At 59.9% G+C, this 19263-nt stretch overlaps 1 protein-coding gene across 1 annotated transcript; it reads right to left on the reverse strand.

Annotated features, from left to right (window-relative positions):
- Positions 1 to 498: 498 nt before the first annotated feature.
- Positions 499 to 17984, reverse strand: MED24 (mediator complex subunit 24). Its single transcript, XM_036398963.2, has 25 exons — positions 17624 to 17984; positions 15365 to 15447; positions 14752 to 14790; positions 13382 to 13455; positions 12101 to 12324; positions 11518 to 11629; positions 10899 to 11049; positions 10593 to 10706; positions 9873 to 9920; positions 9661 to 9743; positions 9253 to 9339; positions 8827 to 8938; positions 8148 to 8290; positions 7452 to 7489; positions 6775 to 6857; positions 5409 to 5587; positions 5218 to 5317; positions 4744 to 4919; positions 3882 to 4146; positions 3536 to 3717; positions 3193 to 3286; positions 2761 to 2860; positions 1217 to 1294; positions 978 to 1126; positions 499 to 878 (listed from the first exon to the last, which is right to left on the reverse strand). Exons 1-25 carry the CDS (start codon positions 17751 to 17753, stop codon positions 762 to 764), a joined length of 2961 nt encoding a protein of 986 aa, XP_036254856.1. The 5' UTR covers positions 17754 to 17984; the 3' UTR covers positions 499 to 761.
- Positions 17985 to 19263: the final 1279 nt, after the last annotated feature.

A 19263-nucleotide genomic window follows, 5' to 3' on the forward strand; every position in this document is an offset into this window, starting at 1 on the left:
GGGCAGAGGTGCAGCCGCCCTGGCACTGCCACTGCCCCGGGGACAAGAGTTCATGACAGCTCTTGGAGGATTCACTGCTGGAGCAGCTGGCAGGGTGTGGGGACAGTCCCAGGGCAGCCTGTCCCAGCACGAGGCTGGTGTGGTGCTGGTGAGGCCACAGACTGAACTCACAGGGAGGAATCACAATGAGAACTCACACTCATGGAGAGGAATTCCAACAAAAACTCACACTCATGGAGAGGAATTCCAACAAGACCTCACACTCATGTGGCAGAATTCCCAAGATCCTGCTTGGGGCTGACAGCACAGCAGGGAAGCATCCCTGCCCCACCCAGTGAGAGCAGCACAGGCAGCCCACCAGCCACTCTCAGGTCCAGGACAGGGTGAGGGAAATTTCCCCTCCTGCCCAGCACAGGGCTTGGCCACTGCCTCCCCATCACCCCCAGGATCAAGGGGTTTTGGGGAGTCCCAGAAGCCCAAATGAGATGAGGCAAAAGCTGGTTGTACAAAAGGATTGGTTTATAGAATAAAAAAAAAAAAAAAAAAAAATTAGGGGGTGTCTCAGTCTCAAAAGTGCCATGAGGCAGAGCAAGGAGATGGCTCCATGTGCTGAGGGAGCAGCCCTCCAGCAGCTGCAGCGACAGTGGCCATCCCAGCCATGCAGAGCAGCAGGGAGAGATCCCTGGGCTCCTCCTCAGGGATCCCTGGGCTCCTCAGGGATCCCCCCAGAGCAGGGATCCCCCTGGCTGGAGCAGCCCAGCTCACAGGGCAGCGATGGCCTTGGCGGCGACGCGGCGGCCCAGGGGCAGGCTGAGGTCAGTGATTGCCAGGACAATTTTGGGACTGGACATGGTGGACACCTTTACCAGCTCTGAAACCTGCCCAGGGACAGAGGAGAAGCACAGGTGAGTGTGTCCCACATCCTGTGGGCCCCTGGGGCACTCCCCAAGCAGGGACAGGGGTGTCACTGGACCCACCATGGTGAAGGGCATGAACTGGAGGATGCTCCCACGGCTGCCCTGCTCCAGGCACTCCACACACTCCTCCATGAACCACTGCACAAACTGGGTGTGGGTGCCAGCTGTCTTGGCCCCCAGGATGGAAGAGATGAGCAGAAAGAGGTTTGCTGTGGGGACAGGGAGAGAGCAACAGTCAGGTGACATTTGAGGGTGTCCCAGTGGTCAGACGTGACCCCACGGACCCATCCCCGCCTTACCCAGCACCCGGTTCAGAGGGTCCCTCATGCTGACCGTGTGGAGCTGGGAGGCAGAGAGTGAGCTGCTCATGGAACGATCTGTGGGCAGGAGCAGAGTCAGGAACAGCCTCATGGCCCCCTTGGCTGTGCCACTGTGCCCAGGCTGGCCAGCTCTGGCCACCCGAGGTCACCCAGCTCTGGCCACTCAAGGTCACCAAGCTCAGGGAGAGGCTTTGCCATGAGGCAACTGTGGAGCAGAAGAGGTTTAGAACCCCTGTACCTGACAGTCTGTGCCAGTGGGGCACCCCAAAAACACAGCACAGGTGGTTCTGCCCCATCCCTGTCCCCTCTGCCAGCCTACACAGAGCCCAGGCAGGTTTCCCACGCTGCTTTTGGGGTGTGACACGTGGTGTCATGAGTGTCATGATCAGGAGCAGAGGAGAACAGCAGCAACACACACACATTACACAGCCTGTGTGCGAGCCAGATGTTCAACAGCTGCACAGCAGCCCTCCCATCTCACTGTCAGGGTGCAATGCAGCTATCAGAGCTGAAGCACGTCCAAATCTAGCAGCAAATCCTGGGACAGACCAGGAGGATTGAGCTGAGCCCAGATGTGAAGCATTGCTGGGCACTTCTGTGGGAAGAACTGGGTCAGGTCTGCTCCAATGGGATGGGAATCCTTTTGGGAAGGATCTTGCTCACATCCCACAGCCCCTGCCTAAATCTGCAGGATCCACCTTGTGCTGCACTGAGGATGCTCACCAGAAAAAGAAAGCCCTCCCACACTTTTCTCATGGAATCACATGAGTTACATGCTGGCTGCAGGAAGCAGCATTTCCACATCACTGCAGCAAATAGCCCAAAAAAGTCCTGAATGTCACTGGGAAGAGGTGGGACTGCCTCAGGAGGTAAAAGAAGATAAGTGAAATAAAGGGAAAATCCCATATTTCAACAGTAATGAAACCAAACTGAAACTGAAGGTCAATGGATGTGTCGAAAACTAATATCTAGAGTAACTTGGGATAAAGGGAGAAATAATGACCTGAGAATGTCCTGACTCACTGCCCAGGAGTGTGGACAATGCATGTGGGAACTGTGACAGCATCCACTGGGCAGGACATGGACCCCCCAGCAAATCCCTGCTGGAGCTGTCGCAACCCAAGACACTGCAGGGACAGGGATGTGACCAGGGGCCTCCTCCACTCTGCCTCAGCCTTGTTAACAGCACTGGAATGTCAGGATTTGGCCCCAGACACCAGGAATGTCACCTCCAGCTGTGGTCCCATGAGGGGTGGCTGGAGGGACACAAAAATCCCCTGAGCTCCTGTGCTGGTATGAAAGGAAAGGGTAATGTCATCCTTTTAAGTTGTTGTGATCAGAAAAATAAAGCAATCAGCTTTTCCCAAATGCAAGAACTCCAAGATAACTCAAAAAGCACTTGAGAGCTCTAAACCCTCACCCAGTCAGTTTGGGAAGGGAAGGGGTTTTGTGCAAATACACATTTCACAGCCAAAAGGGACAGGGAGGCAGGGGAGCCATCCCCCCTCCCCTCCTGCACTTACTGGGGCTGGAGAGGATGTTGGAATCCTCCTCGTTGGAGCTCAGCAGCCTCATGAGCTTGGAGGGCTGGGTGTCATCCAGGGGGAACAGGCTGATGTAATCCTGGGGGGACAGAGGGGTCAGCCCCACCAGCCCCTCACCCTGCACAGGGCTGGTCACCCACCCTGGGCTCTGCACAGCCCCACAGCTCAGGATCTGATCTCTGCTCACCCAGTCTGGGCTGGACACATGCTGAGCAGCTTGTTACAGCCCCTTGCCCAGGAAAGAGAAAGGAGAATCCTGAATTTTAAGGTTGGAAGGCCTCAGAGAACCCAGAAAAGCTGGGCAGGGATTCTGGATTTACCCACCCACTCCTGCCACCCTCACCTTCCCCAGCCACTGCTGCTTTTGGGCACAGAGAGCCCCCAGCCAGCCCCTGCTCCACCCAGACACACCTCAATGTCCTCCCTGTGCCTCTTCTTCTGCCGGGCTGAGGCCTGGACCTTGCTGTGGGAGGAGTAGGAGCTCAGGGCACACCAAACAGAGAGCCTGGAGACAGAGCAGGGACACAGCCAGGTGCTGCCAGCCCACCTGACAATGGGGTGTGGCACACAGCAGCTTCCTCCTCCTCCTCCTTCTCAGGGGGCAGCAGGGAATGGAGACCAGAGTGGGAACTGCTGGCACTGCCAAAGCCAGGGTGGGATTTGGGTAGCTGGGATCCTCATCCCAGCACAGATCATCCCCCCATCTCCCCAAATAGGCCTTGAGGAGACAGTCTCCATTGCTCTGGGATCTTACTTGGCCAGGGCCTTCCCAGGGGGGTCCATGAGGGTGTGCCACTTGGAGGAGTCTGTCAGCAGGTTGGGCAGGATGTGGCCCAGCAGTGTCAGTGTCAGCTGGTGCATGTCCAGGCAGAAGATGGCATAGAGCAGCTCCACAGCCCGCAGTGTGTGCTCCTTCCTTGTCTCCTTCAGCAGCTCCTGTAGGGTGGAGGGGAGAGGTGGCCCTGCCCCATTCTCCAGTGCCAGAACTGTCCCAGCACCCAGCCCAGGGACACCCAGGACACTGGGAACACAAACTAGACCCACCATTCCTGGCCTGAGCACCCTGCCCAGCACTAGGGATCCCTCCTGCCCCCTCATACCTTGACCAGGTTGTTGCAGAACCAGTAGACCCCCCCCATGTGCAGCAGGGTGTCGAAGATGTGGATGGAGCGGCTGTCGACCCAGCCCTTCTCCAGCACCTTGGTGAACACGCTGGTCAGAACCTCCTTGATGGGCTTCTTGGGGGGCAGAAGGTTCCAGTAGGGAATGGTGTCCATGCCAGTGGAGGGGAATTTGATCTGTGTGGCCGTTTGCTGCAGGACATCCGCACACATGTGCTCCAGGATGGAGCTCATGATCACCACGCTGGGACAGAGAGATGGGGTCAGGGCACAGGGAAGGGACAGCAGGGCACAGAGAATGGCATGGCATTGGGGAGGGACAACAGGGCACAGAGACAGAGAATGGCACAGCACTGGGAAGGACAGCAGGGTACAGAGAATGGCACAGCATTGGGGAGGGACAGCAGGGCACAGAAAATGGCATGGCACTGAGAAGGGACAGTAGGGCACAGAGAATGGCATGGCACTGAGAAGGGACAGCAGGGCACAGAGAATGGCACAGCATTGGGGAGGGACAGCAGGGCACAGAGAATGGCACAGCACTGAGAAGGGACAGCAGGGTATAGAGACAGCACAGCACCAGGAAGGGACAGTAGGGCAGAGAATGGCATGGCACTGGGAAGCAGAAACAGGGAAGATGGCATGGCACCAGGAAGAAGAAGAAGGGCAGGAGACACTGGCACTGGAAGGTGGAAACGGGGCAGGAGGCAGCATGGAGCTGGCAGCAGAAGCAGGGCAGGAGATGGCACAGGATCAGGAAGTGAAGAAGGGGAAGCAGGGCAGGAGCTTGGCCCTGGGACACAGCTGCAGGGCAGGAGCAGGCCCGGGGCCCCGAGCTCACCGCTCGTTGTAGAACTGCAGCGTGTTCTCCCCGTACAGGGGCGTGGCCAGCTGCCGGATCATCTGCAGGGACTTCTCCCGCTCATCCAGGCCCAGCATGCGGACATGGGCCACCAGCCAGGCCACTGCACACACTGCCATGCTGCACACCTTCCCCTTGATGTTCTCTGTGATTTTCTAGGAGAGGAGACAAGCACAGCCAGGTGGGTGTGCAGCCATCACCTCCTAGGGCTGTGGGTCCTGACTGTAAGGTCCAAGCCCTTCTCTCCTCCACGGGTGACACTGGTCCCTGCCAGTCCCACTGCCACCCACAGGGCACTTTGGAGCAGGAACAAGGGGCTGGAGCCACATCAGCTTCCCACTTCCAAGCTCCAAGGCAGCTGCCAGAGCGATCAGGGCAGGAGAACAGGGTACCCCAGAGCTTCTGGACCCTTGGCCCCTCCTCAGCTCCACTCTGCCCCCTCAGCAGCCCCACCTGGATCGACTCAGTGCTGAGGACTCCATTCTCCCAGGCATTGAGGATCTCCAGTATGGCTGCTGAGATGCTGAGACACACCTCGTGCCACTTCATCTGCCTGTCAGGGAGAGAGATGGGGATTCAGACCCAGCTGTGGGGCTGGGGGCTCCCTCCAGACCTGGAGGGTGGGCACTCGGGTGGGCTCTTACACCAGCTTCATCTCAGAGGAGTTGTTGAGGAGGGCAACCAGGGACTCCACCTTGGTGGAATCTGGGCGGAAGCAGGGGTGGTCGGGGTTGAGGATCTTCCCCTCCTCGGGCATGCAGGTCAGCATCCAGGTCTCAAAGAAGGGCACCTCGCCTGGAGGGTTGGAATCTGACAGGATCACCTGGAAAGGAACCAACACGGGGTCTGCAACCTCATCCCCAGGTGGGAATCCTGCTGGGGACCCCCACCCTGGGGTCTGTCCCCACCCCGGGGTGCTCATGGCCGTGGGAACAGCGCCGCCCTGTGGCCCGGAGGGAGGGACAGACACCGGGCAGGCCCCAGCAGGGCACTGGTCAGGCCCTCTGAGGCACTGGTTTCCCCTCTGTGGGTTGTGGTTTCCCCTAATACCAGGCTGCTCCCCAGCAGAACACAGCCCAGCTCAGAGCAGAGATGCCAGGCCAGCTGTGAGCGTGGCCACGGGGTCACAGTGTCCAGCTCAAACAAGTCCCTTGTTCCCTCATCCCACCAAGCCATGCATGGGGTCCCTGGGGTCACACAGCCCAGCTGGGAGGGTCCTGTGGGGGCCATGAGCTGGGAACCCCACACGTCACTTCCTGCCCTCAGCCTGTGTCACCCAGGGGACACTATTTGTGTCCAAAAAAGTTTCACACATCTGTTCAGCAGCAGCTGGGCAGGAAAGCTGCTGGGCTGGGAGGGGGGGGATGAGATCTCATTGGACAGCCCTGGGCACATCCATCCCTGCCTGGTTTCCCCTCCCTGCTCCCTGGGCTGGCTGGGCAGGACCCTTCTCTCCCCCTCTCTGCATTCCCAGGGTTTCGGTATCGTTTCGCCTCCCAGCACACACAGATGTTGAAACCTGGCAAATTTTCATGCAACCAAAAGTGGTTTCCTGAGCAGGGCTGGGAGTTCCTCCTTAGACAGGGAGAGCTGACACTGCCTGGCCATGCCAACCAGTGCCAAACTGGAAGGACAAACTGGGAGCAGTCTGGTGAGCTTCAAGGCCATTGGAAGCAGCATTCCCACTGGTCCCACCAATGGAGCACAGCCCAAGTCCTCAGGGAGGTGACAGCCAGTCCTGCTCCATCACCTGGCACCCAGAGAGAGCCCCAGGGACAGATTTCCAGGTGACAGGCACCAGGTGCTGTGCCCTGGGCTATCAAGTGGCTGCAGGGACAGGAGGGACAGTGGGGACAGTGGCAGGTCGGCCACTAGAGGAGGCTGATAGGCTGCAGCAGCGCAGGGGCTGAGCTGGCAGATCTGAGAGCTCCTCTTAGGATCCAGCCTCATCCTTCCCCTCCCTCACAGGATCCAATCCCACCCTCTCATCCCTCCCCAAAGGACCCTTACCTCTGAGCCATAGGTCTGGGCCACATGGCACAGCATGAGGAAGGAGATGTCAAAGAGCAGAGCCCGGACTGGGCCACTCTTGGCTGAGGGAGGAGAAATAAAGACCTTGGGGCTCTCTGGCCTCAGCAGGAGGAGAGAAGCAGAACCCCACAAACAAGGGGGGCAGGGCCCTGCTTCCCCCACACAGTTTCTAACCCCCCCAGAGGATGTTCCAAGTGCCTCCCCCCACCTCATCTGCCTCTGCTTGAGCCCCCAGAGCAGCTCTGGCCTCCCTCTGGGCAGCCCCAGCCCAAGTGGGGCCTCCCTCACCATGGAAGGTCAGAGCACTCTGCAAGTTTCATCACACAGAGTCAGAGTCCTTATCTGGGCTGTGCTGACACATCACCCCTTCCAGGGAGGGAGCCAAGGGGCCCCCAGGCTCCCAAGGGGAGAGGGAGCCCACGGGAACACCCCGGATTTGGGATGGACGCACACACACGAAGGCAGCGTGTCCCCAAATCCCTGGTGGCACAGAGCCCCTCCCTGCCAGCACCCCCAGCCGGGCCTGGCACAGCTCAGCTGGCTCTGGTGCCACAGCCAGTCCCAGTTTAACCCAGCCAGGCCCCAGAGCACCCCAGCAGGGGCAGCAGGGGGGGCACAGCTCCAATCACCCCACGCACGGACGAACACGCACTCACAGATTTCGCCGGTGATTTGCTTGGTGAATTCATTCAGCCTGGAGGGACAGAGAGTGGCAGCAAAGCATGAGCAGTCCAACCAGACAATTCCCAGCCCTGACACAAGCAGGGGGCTGCCTGGCCTGCAGAACCCCCCCCAAACTCCAGCCCAGCACAGAGGGGTAGGAGATGCAAGGCCCAGCTCTGCAGACACCAGGGACGTCACCTCTCCAGCACCACAGGGACGTCACCTCCTCCCTGTCTCTGCTCCCTGTGGTCACACAGGTCCAGCCAAGCTGCTCACCCCACACCAAGGGGCTCTCCCCAGAGCCAGCTCTGTGGGTGTTTCAGAGCACAGATCCCCAAACAGACCCCCCAAGCCACCTTGGGGGAGCCCATCACACAGCCCCATGTGTGTGCTGCTGTGTGTGCACTAAGCAGGACACGTGTGTCTGCAGAAGGCAGGGACACGCTGCCCTGGATGCAGGGCTCAGCCACAGCCTTCAGTTTTCTGAACACCCCAGACCAGCCTGGCTCCAATTCTCTGTCCTGTTCATGCAAAGATGGGGTGCTGTGGGGTGCAGCATCCCTGAGATCCCAGCCCTCCCCAGTGCTCCACAGGCACATCCAGCCCTGTCTAGAGGGCAGTTCAAGGGGCTGCCTGTTCCCCTGAGCCCCCTGGTCACCAGTCACAGTGCCACCAAGGTGGACACTCACTTGACAAACTTCCGAGCGAAGGATTTCAGCTTCCCAGTGGCTGCTGCTGCTGCCAGCAGCAAGTCCAGGCTCTTCCCAGACAGCATGTGACCCAGGACCCCCAGCAGGCCCTCAGGGGACTTGGAGTGATCTGCATCCATGGTCTACAAGCAAAAAAGTAAGAGGAAATGGAAGTCATGGGGATGTGTGCTACAGAGTAGCAGCAAACTCCAGCTTCAGGGGTACAAAGTTGACCAGCTGCAAGAGCTGTCCCTGAGACCTCGAGGAGCAGGGACCTGCTGGATTTGGGAGAGGTGGGATGGAGACCTCTGAGCCCCTGCCATCAGCAGGAAAACATCCCCTGTCACTCAGTAGCAGCGAATCAACTAGAGTGACACAGAGACAGGGGGAGATACAGACAGCAGCTGAGCAGGACGGGCAGAGCTGGCTGGGCTCAGGCTGCTGGCACTGATGACATGCCACCTGACAGCTCCTCCAGCTTCCTGGGAAGGAGGAGGGGAGCTCCTCATCTCCACAATGGAGCAGCAAGGCTCCAGTGATTCCTCCACAGCTCCACCCCAGGGCAGGGAGAAATCCGGCGCATCCCAAGCACCCTGGCTGCCTGGTTAGACTGATGCTGCTGGCAAAGGGCTCCAGGCCTGAGCCCAGCCAGCCCAGCAGGGCTGCAGAAGGGACTGACCTTCAGGATGTTGGTGACAGTGGGCTCAGCCCTCAGGATGAGCCCAGGGTTTGGCTGGATGTTGGCGTTCTCGGCCGATTTCAGGGACGGAGAGTTTTCCTTGTCTGCAGCCCTGGGGGACCCCAAAGAAGGGCCAGTGTGTAGAATCCATCACCCTGCCTCCCTCTCTCCACCCATGGCACCCTCAAGGGACTCATGGCACCCTCAAGGGACAGCCACTGCCTCAGGCCACCACCAGCTGCCTCTCTGAGGGGACAGACTCTGCCTGTACCCAACCTGTCCCAAAAGCAGCATCCCGTCCCCCCAGGTCACCATGTCCCAGTCACAGTCCCCCAGTGTCAGCACAGCTGCTGCCTCATGCTCCCCCCCAAAACCAGGTGCTTGAGCCCCCCTTGTGGGGTTCCCCAGACTGTGGGGTGGCTGTACCGTTTGTCGATGAGGTTGTTCATGTTGGCCTCGGAGAGCAGCCCCTGCTTGCTGCACTCCTGCAGGAGCAGGCTCATGCAGTTGCAGCTGGAAGAGAGAGGAGAGCTGGAGCCCCAAGGACAGCATTCCTGTCACCCCAGACAGTGCCACAGGGCAGGGGGATCATGAGCTGCCCTCCTGGCCCTGTCCCACCCCTCCAAGGGTGCTGCAGGGTCCAGGGCAGCTCTGGGTGTCACACATGTGACTCAGCTGTCACACCCTCACTGCCTCATGTGGCAGCAGCAGCAGCTCCTCAGGAAGAAGAAATGGGATCAGAAACTAACCCAGCCCTGCCAGGAGCTGCCCCAGCTGCCCACACTGAGGACAGGGTGGCTGTGGCAGCTGTGGCCATGCTGAGCACTCACTCACTTGCAGCGCTGGTCGGCTTTGTCAAGCAGAGGGGTCAACTTCAGCAGGAACTCAAAGGCACAGTTCACATCCTCAGTGAAATCCTGACAAACACAAAGCCAGGCACCCAGCTCACCACAGGCCCACCTCCCCCTGTCCCCACCTGCTCCATCAGGGAAGGTTTTTGGGACAGGGAACATTTCCCCGTGCAAGCCAGGCACCATCAGCCTCACCTTGTCCCCTTGGGGATACTTCTTGAGTTTAACCAGCACCTGGGGCATCTGAAAGACACAGGGCACAGAGTGACATGAGGGCAGACCCCACTCCACAGCTGGGACCCCCCAGCAGCACCAGCCCACACCAACAGAGCTGCACACAGCTGCTCTCCCAGCCCCAGGAAAGCTGCATTTCTGGAGCAGGGGGACTTTGTGCCCCTGTTCCCCTCTGCAGTGTCCTTCCACCATCACCTGGAGCCACATTTTCCCCATAACCTCTCAGGAAAACTCACTCAGCCAAACAAAATGAGGCTGGGCCAAAAAGAGGCTCCTGACAGCAAAGCTGATGCTCAGGGGGTGACAGGAGGGCTGGAGTGGGCTCAGGTGGGGTGGACCCCAAGGGGCACATGGTGGAGAGTGGGGGCCACCCTGAGGACCACATTGTGAGGAGTGGGACACCCTAAGAGGCACATTTTGGGGTGTGGGGGTAACCCAAGGGGAATTCTGAGTGGGTGAGGAGCACATTGTGGGATTGGAAGGCATCCCAAGGGACACACAGTGGGGTGACTGGCACACTATGGGGTGAGGGCACTCCAAGGGACACACTGTGGGGTGTGGGCACCCTAAGGAGCACACTACAAGAAAGAAGGATTGATTGCTCTGGCAAAGCTCAGACCTCAGCAGGAACAGGGAAAGGAGAGCAGCAGGCAGGGATTTGGTGCTGGAGCTGGGCCCTACCTTCAGGAAGGTGAAGGCTGTCCACTTGAGCTCCTCTGTGCCCTCAGGACACTCGATGAGGCCCACAAAACAGGCCTTCCAGATCTCCAGCACGAAGAGAGGGGAGGGGATGCGCTGTGGGGCACACACACAAACCCTCCCAGTGCTGGGCTGGCAGCAGAGCACATCCCCCACCACAGCCAAAGCCCTGCTGAGGTGTTGATGGGCTCCTGCTGCTCCCCTGGAGCAGGACCAGCACGGGGAAGGCACATGGCCTGGCCCCACAGCCCCAGGCTGCCTGAGCAGAACACACTGTCACTTCTGTACCTGCATCCTCTTCACCATCATCAGCTGCTCCACCAGGGGCTGGGTCTCTCCTGTGAGGTTCATGGTGCCCTCCAGCAGCACCACGGCGTGCACGGTGGGGAAACCTGTCTTGTTCAGCTGCTCTGAGTGGACTGAGAGCATGGTGGGGATGCTGGGTGGAAGAGGACAGCCCAGGGTCACTGGAGCCCTGCAGGGACAGATTCCTGCTCCTCCTGTCCCACTCCCATTCCCTGGCCAAACCCCTGACCTTTGCTGCCCCGGGGCAGGACACTGCAACACCTGGGAGCTCCAAGGCTCAGCCAAGCCCTCGAGCCCTGGGAGCAATTCCAGGGGGATCCAGAGCAGAGACAGCAGCCCTGGTAGGGCCAGAGCAGCTGAGGGATAGTAAAAGGTCTCAGGGTCACCAGAGGAGTAACCCCTGCGTAAGACTCCCCTGCAGCAAGTCACTAGTAGCTCTGTCCTCTCTCCTCTGGGCAGCCCCTGCTGGAGCAGGGAAGGGATGGGGAAGCAGGGAGCCAGTGTGCAGGCAGGCAGGAGCCTCTGAGGAGTTTGGGGGACTCAGAGTGAGGCTCAGACCCATTTCACCCCCTGAGCCCATGGGGCAGCAGCACACAGCCACCTCTTGATGAGGGACACGCAGTCATCAGCCTGGCTCCGCAGCGGGGAGCTGCCAAGGTTGTTCAGGTTCTCTCCCAGCTTGACCAGGGACTGCTCCACGGTGCTCCAGGAGGCTGGGGAGGGAAGGCAGGGATTCAGTGAGGGGACACATGGGGAACCAAGCAGGCCAGCTCCAAGGCCCACAGCAGCCCAGACAGGCTGAAGAGGCTGGGAGTCCCCACTAGTGATGCGAGCCCAACCCAGGGGTCTGTGTGCTCCCAGCAGGTCCCACCCCAAGCCCAGCCTGGCACAGCCTCCTGGCCAGACAGAGATGAAGGCGTGGGGCTGTGCCAGGCTGTGGGAGCACAGCACACCCAGGAACAGCTCCCGCAGCCTTCACATTAATTCTGCTCCTCTTCCAAAGGCAGCACGTAGGGGAGGGGGCAGAGAGTGGCACAGAGCCAGGGAGGAGACGGTTCCAGCAACAGGGCTGGAAGATGGATGGGCTTGGAGCCGCAGGGACAATGCGGCAGGAGCCGGGCAGGGGGAAGGGAGAGGTGCCAATGACATCTCTCCAGGGCCAGCATGCAGGGACAGGGACGTACAGGTCTCCTCCAGCTTGGCAATGTGGATCAGGGCACGGTTCTTGGTGCTGCTGAGCACCTTCTCCAGCCTCTCCAGGCACATCTTCAGCTGGTTCTCCGCCGCCGCCTGCTCCAGCGGATCCTTCACCTTCTCGGCGTAGAAGGTGGCGCAGCGCAGGAGCCAGGTGAGGGCACTCAGCAGCGCCCGGCACAGGCTGATGCACTCCTCAGCCTTGCCATGGCAGCTGGCACAGGAGACAAGTGGGAATATGCTCAGTGTGAGTGTGGAAACTGAGGCACGGACACTGGGTAGGCTGGAGAACCCAAAGCCAGGTCCTGTGCTCCCAGCCCACTCCTCTGCTGCAGATCTCAATCTGCTCATCCCGCCAGAATTCCTGCTGTGCCAGGGGGAAGGAGACACCCCCAGCCCCCACCATGCAGCCTCCTCGCTGGCCTCTCCACTACAGGGAAACTTTCCAAGCTTTTAATCAAATTATCTTGCTAAGGGAGGCTCAGCATTGATCAGCGCGCTGCGAGAGGTGAACGCTTTCCCCTCCTGATGCACAAATCATCGGGGCCAGAAGTTTTGATCAAATTAAGCAGAGGATCAGACCGGGCAGGAGAGGATTAAGGGCTGGCTCTGCAGTTGGCCAGCGACAGCTCCTTGTCAACATCTGCCACTGATGCATATTCATTGCTGCTGCTTCATTTCATCTCATTGAAGAGCCTTCCTCATCCTCCTTCTCCTCTCACTGTCCCTGCCACACACTCCTGCCTCCCAGAAGAGGCTGTCAGGGGTTAACAGGAAGATTTCTGAGCTTTCTAAAAAAGTTTTTGTGGCCTGAATTGTCTGGACTCCCCTGGGTCCTGCAACACCAGCGGAAAAGCATAAAGGAAAAAAACAAGGCAGTGCCTAGGGCAGGACCAGACTGGGACATGCAGCTGGGGCCTGGGAAGGTGCAGAGGGAAAGGAAATAGAGACCCTTGGACCATGGGGTCTTACACCCACCCCATCCAGCTGAACTGGGAAAGAAAACCACAGTGAGGTTTATCTCAGAATAGGGGGGGTTTTCTGGCAGATTCCCACAAAGCTGGTGGGGTTTGGATTCCCTCTGCTGTCCCTGTGCTGGCACTCACGAGGCAGCAACTTGGTAAGGGACACAGAGCTGGAGGAGGAACCTGCCTTCCTCTGCCAGGGTGAGTATTCTGGGATCAGACAGGACTCCCAGGCTCTGCTGGTTCCTGGTTCTGCCCGTGGCACAGCCAGGGCAGAGCTGGCAGTGCTGGAACACCACACAGTACCTGAGGCGGTCACAGAACATGTCCATGATCTCCAAGAGCGACTGGACACACAAATCCCGGGAGAAGTCATCGAACTAGAGCAGGGCAACACAGAGAGGCTTTAGATGGGGACTGCTCCGGCAGCTCCACACAAGCTCAAGCCCTTCCTCCAGGGCCGGGCCAGGCTCTGCGGCCACAGGACACTCCCCCTGGCAGCTGCCCAGAAGCCACTTGAATGAGAAGTAGGTCAGGGCTGTCTGTCGGCCAGGTCGTGCCCTCCCGGGGTTGTGAGAGGCGGTGGGGCCGCGGCAGCAGGGCCGGGGCTGGGTTTTCTCCGCAGCCTCAGGCCGGGGCTGTGGTGGCCGGACGCCAGCCCCCTGCCCAGCCCCGGCTCGGCGGGGCTGGCAGCGCCAACAGCCCGGCCGGCCGCGGGGCTGGGGGCGGGGGGCAGCAGAAGCGCGGCCCCCCCGCCTCCTCCCGGAGCAGATGGGGAGCCCCGCCGGGCCGGAGCTTGCCCGCAGCTCCGCGCTGGGCCCACGCTGCGCTGAAGGAGGAAGGCTCGGCTGTCAAGGTCAGCGCTGTGCCCGCCCCTCCGAACGGGCAGAGACGAGGCACGGGCTAAAAGCAACGAGCCCGAGCCCTTCGGAGCACAGCTGGGCTGGGCTCTGCTCTACTCCCCTCCCCGGATCGGTGCTGGCACCCCTGGAGGGGTCCCCACCTCACCAGGGCTTCATGGCACAGCTCCAAGCTCAGCCCGCAGTCCCCCAAAATTTTCAATGCTGTCTGCCAGCAAAATTCTCCTCCCATCCCCATAACAACAACAGAAATCATTCTCCCTGAAGTCATTCCTGCTTTGGTCACCCTGAGTAGGGGGCCTGAGGTGACCCTGACAAGGAGGAGAGTGGGGGGGGGTCTGTCATAGCCTGTGAGGAGCATCCCAACATCAGAGGCAGCCATGGAGGGTGCTCAGTGTCCCCATGGAAGCAGCACAGGGACACAGAGCACAGCTGAGTGTGGTGTGTGGCTGTGGCCCAGCTCCTCCATGGCCAGCTCTGATCCCCACAGCGCTGCCAGCACCGCCGGCCACAGCGGGATGTGGTTTCCAGCAGTTGGGATGAGGTTACACACAGGCAGGAGCCTGCCAGGCCCCCCCAGGGCAGAGGGACAAGGCACTGACACCCCCAAAACCCCCTGGGACCCACGGCAGCCTATCCCTAGGGGGACACAGAAAGGCTTGGGCGTTAATCTGCGCCGGCTGCCTGCTGCTGACTCAGCCCGGGCCGTCGCTTTCCACTTGACCTATATTTGGTGGGAGTTTGTGGGGAGGGAAAGGGATTTGTGGGGTTGTGGGTGAAGAGTGAACCCTCTGAGAGCACCTGTCAGAGCCCTACCTTGCTGATGGCCATCAGCACCGTGGAATAAGACACCATCTACAAGAGAGAAAGCCAAAACAAGCGCGGTGTCACAGGGGCTCGTTGCTGAGGAACAGCAAGGTCAGGGCACGGCCCCGCTGCCTGTCACCACAGACGGGGCCAGGGCTGGGGCACTGACCCGGCACAAATCCAAACAGACATTTTTAGGTGATGGCTGATGCATTTCACACAAACTTTAGGCGATATTAAATGCCAGGATATGGAATTGTGGAGCACACAGCGAGTGCAGAGCCTCTTGGGGGGCAGAATTGCCACCCTGGGCGATGGCAGAGGCTATTTATGGAAACATCCCTGCCCAGGGCACACGCTGAGCCCCCCACTGCCTGCCCCAGCTCAGGAGAGGCTCACATGGGGATTTGGGGTGTCTGCCCAGCCCAGGAGAGGCTCACATGGGGGATTTGGGGTGTCTGCCCAGCCCAGCAGAGGCTCACATGGGGGTTTAGGGTGTCTGCCCAGCCCAGGAGAGGCTCACATGGGGGTTTGGGGTGCTTGCCCCACCAACACTCCAGTTGCTTTGCCCAACCTCACTGAGGCTGCAAGGTGACCCCCAGCAGCACCAGCAGGTCCTTACCTGGGAGCTGATGGCATATTTCAGGTAGGACAAGATGAGTGGGTTTGGGGATGGCCCGATCATGGCCTGCTCCAGGAGAGCCTCTGCAAGGAAAGAGGGTCCCAGGTCAGCACATGGGGACACACACACATGCTCTGTTCTCCCCTCATCCCACAGGGAAGCTGGCAAAGTCCAACTGTACCAACCACAGAGACTCCAAACCAGCTTTCTCCTAAATTCACTGAATCCCACAACTTTCTAATCCCTGAATAATTCAGGCAGAGCTCGCAGCCTCCTGCTCCAGCCCCGAAACTGCTGCTGCTGCTCTCCACATTCTCCTCCCTCCCACTTCTTGCCAGGAGGCTCCTGCAGCCTCCACTGAGTGTCTTTTAGCCAGGCACCTGGGGCTGAGCTTGGGGCCACCAGTCCCCTGCACTGGGCGCAGCCCTGCCCGTCTGGACCTTGGTGGCCCGAGGGGCTCTGCCCGTCCCATCTGCTCAGCCAAGCCTTTAATTGCCCATTTGAGCCATGGCAGAGTGCAGGAAGCACCTCCCTGAGCAGGCCCCGGGCTGCAGAGCAGCCTGCAAGTAGGTCAGAGCACCCAGATGTAAAAGGGGGAGCAGCAGCCGGGTGGGAAGCTGTCACCCCAAAGCCGAGGAGGAGGAGGCACCACCGGATCCTGAGTGCAGGAGACTCCCTGGGTGTCACTCCAAGGCTGAATCTCGGGCCAAGAGGCTCTGGGATGAGGACAGAAGGCTGGTGGCAGCCATCCCCTCCCCAGCCCATCCCAGAGTGTCACCACGAGCCAGCCACATGCTGCTCCCTGCTGCAGACGTGTCAGCAGCGATCTGCCAGGGCCTGCCGTGATCCTGGCAGCTCGTGCCAGCTCTCCCTCCTTTGTACTTCCAAGCTGAGCTTGGGAAAGGACAGCTCTGGGGGCTGTGGTGAGGAAGGGAGCTGCTGTTCCAGCCATCAGGACCTCGGGAATGGGCTCTCCCTGGGTGCAAACAATGCTCAGAGTCAGGGCCAGCATCCTGCTTGTGTGGCTCCCAAAAGGAAAAGGGGACACAGCTCCTTCTCCTCCTGGCACAGGAGCTGCCCCAAAGAAACCACTGAGCCCTGGCTAAATGTGGGCCAGGAGAAACCCATTCCTGCAGAAATAATAGGGAATTATCCTCTCTGTGGCTGTTTTTGGGGATACACAGATGAGGCCAAGCCAAGCACCCCGCAGGCCTCGCTGCCAGAGGAGCAGGAGCCGGTGCCACCAGGGTGGCAACAGACACCTGGGAGCCCTGGGGACCAGCTGGGCAGCAGCAGGGCTGGCCCTGGAGCCAACCACCCCCACCCTCAGCAAATCCACCCCCAGCAAATCCCTCTCCCCACAGCCACAGCTCCATTTGGCCCCTCCAGCCACACCTCGGAGATGACAAACCCAGCAGGGGCAGCTCAGCAGCGGGGACAGGGTGTGACAAAAAACAGGCACTGACAGAAAACCCAATGGGAGGATGGGGAGAAGGGGAAAACATGCACAGGGGAAAGATCCCCACACTCAGAGGAGTGAGAGGTGCTGCCTGTGTGGGGCTGGTTCCTTTAAACCCCCTGGAGCAGCAGCTCTGTTTATTTATCCCGGGACTTGCTGCACAGGGAAAATCCCAGCACCAAGTTTCTATAATTAGCAGGAGAGCCTGGCAAATCTTTAAACCAGTCCTAGCTTTTGGCAGGATTTCTGTGAAATGCCCTTGAATTGGGCTGGGAAGCAGCCTTGGGAGCAGCACCTGGCTCCTGTGCAGTGCTAGAATCAGGAAATCAGGGAATCATTAAGGCTGGAAAGACCTCCAGGAGCATCTCACCATAACCCAAATCCCCTGGAGCCACATCCACATGGTAACTCCACCACAGCCTGTTCCTATGCCTAACCACCCTTTCAATGAAGAAATTTCTCCTCATTTCCAACTTAATTCTCTCCTGGCTCAACTCGAAGCTGCTTCTCTTGTCCCAAAAGCTACGCTGTGCTGACTCCTGAGCCCTCCCATGGGGAAAAAGGAGGGAATGACCCCAAAACGGAGCCAGTTTTCAGGACAGTTGGGAATGGGCTGACATGGTTGGAATGGGAATTTGTGGGAAGGAAAGGGGGGGCGGGGGGAGCAAAATGCAACAGGCACCCCATAATACCCCAAAGGGGGGGAACACTGGGGGAAACACCCAAATACACGCGTGGGGACCCCCAAAAGAGCCCAGTGTGCCCAGTAAGGAGGGAGAACCCCTCGCCTCCCCCCAGACCTGCCAAGTTGAGGATGTCCCAGGTGGCTCCGCGGGGGAAGAACCGCTTCATGTTTATGGCCCATTGATAGTCGCTCCAGCGCTCCTTCCAGGCCTGCAGGATGGCCTGCTTCAGGTTCACCACCTTCATGGTCACCCTGCGGACGGACAGCTCAAGGCGAGGGCGACGGGGCCCTAACCCCAGAACGGGCCGGCGAGCGAAGGGAAGCGGCCCAGCGGTTTCGGAGGGCCGCAGCTGGGGGTCTGCCTGCTCCCCGGGCCTGGAGGAGCTCGGAGCCGCCTCGGAACCCCCCGGAGCCCCCGAGGTTCGGTGCCTGCGGGTCCCGCCGGGTCCCGCCGCCCCTCACCGCGGCCCGGCGCCGCCCTCAGCGCCTGGGCACCGCCATTGCGGCACCTGCCAACAAGCCGCACGCTGATTGGACGGCGGGGCAGGGTGGGCGCGGGGGGTGATGGGAGTTGTAGTTCGGACGGGCTAGGCCGGGCGGGGGCGGGAGTGAGTGTGCAAAGGGAGGGTGGGAACGGGGGGCGAGTGTGCAAACAGCGGGGTGAGAGTGCAAACAACGTGTGGGTGAGCAAACGGGGGAGAGCGGGCTGACGCGGATGTGTGTGTGTGTGTTGAAACGTGGGGCTGAGTGTGGAGATAGGACTTGAACTATGAAAACACCGGGGGTGAGTGTGCAAATAGGGTGTGTGTGCAAACACGGGGTGAAAATGGGTTGCAAACACGGAGGTGTGCAAACGGGCGGTGTGCAACTAGCAGGGATGTGGAAAGGTGGGGGAGTACAAAAATGGGGGGAAAGTGCAAATATGGTGCATATGTGAAAAGGAGGAGTCGTGCAAAGGGTGAGTGTAAGAACAGGGGATGTACAAACAGGGGGTGAGTGTAAAAACAAGCGATGTGCAACCATGGTGCAGAGGGGTGAGTGTGCAAAGGCTCTAGGGTGGCAGCACAGGTCTCCCAGCACGTCTGTGTGTGTGTGTGTGCAGGTGTGCAAATGTGTGCACGCACACAGGCAGGTGAGTTCACACGTGTGGATGCACAGGACTCTGCGTGTGTGTGCGCATGAGTGTGCTCTTGCACACGTGTGCAGACACCAGCACCCCCGGGCAGGTGTTGCACACACAGGGCCCAGTGCAGGAGTGGGCACACGCGGGTGTGCACGGCCGTGTGCTGCAGACACGTGTGTGCACACACGTGGCACAGCCATGGGCCCAGGCTGCCCCCCACCCCCTCCCTGCAGCACCAGCAGCTAAAAATATCCCCAGGGATGGTGCCAGCCGTTGCCATGGCAACGGGAGGATGGGGAGCAAGGCCGGGGGGCAGCCCCCCAGAACTGCCAGCGCCCCCCCCTCAGTATTCCCAGCACACCAACCCCTCAGAAGGCCCCCAATAGCCCCCCAGCACCTCCAGCACCCCCAGAACCCCCTGCAACCCCAACACCCCCAGAACACACCCAGCCCCCCCCCCCCCAAAACCCTCAGCACCCCCAACACTGTCAGTACCCCCAGGGGAACCCCCAAGGCTCGGGAGCAAGGTGAAGACCCCCAGGGGGCTGAGGTGGGGGCTCAGTCACCCACTGCCCCCATTTTCCGGGGAGGATCGGGGGGGGCTTCGCGGCCCCTTAATTCCCCGGTTAATC

The sequence above is a fragment of the Molothrus ater genome, chromosome 27 (genome assembly GCF_012460135.2).
Source record: "Molothrus ater isolate BHLD 08-10-18 breed brown headed cowbird chromosome 27, BPBGC_Mater_1.1, whole genome shotgun sequence".
NCBI classification, from domain to species: domain Eukaryota; kingdom Metazoa; phylum Chordata; class Aves; order Passeriformes; family Icteridae; genus Molothrus; species Molothrus ater.

Bases quoted from the DNA above. Each gene is read 5' to 3' on its own strand.
- MED24 (XM_036398963.2), bottom strand. From the start codon at position 17,753: ATGAAGGTGGTGAACCTGAAGCAGGCCATCCTGCAGGCCTGGAAGGAG. The intron at 9,921-10,592 runs GTAGGGCCCAGC...TGTGTCTTTCAG, and splicing joins CAGCCTTCACCTTCCTGAAG to ATGCCCCAGGTGCTGGTTAA. The intron at 4,147-4,743 runs GTGAGCTCGGGG...TCTCTGTCCCAG, and splicing joins CTGCAGTTCTACAACGAGCG to CGTGGTGATCATGAGCTCCA.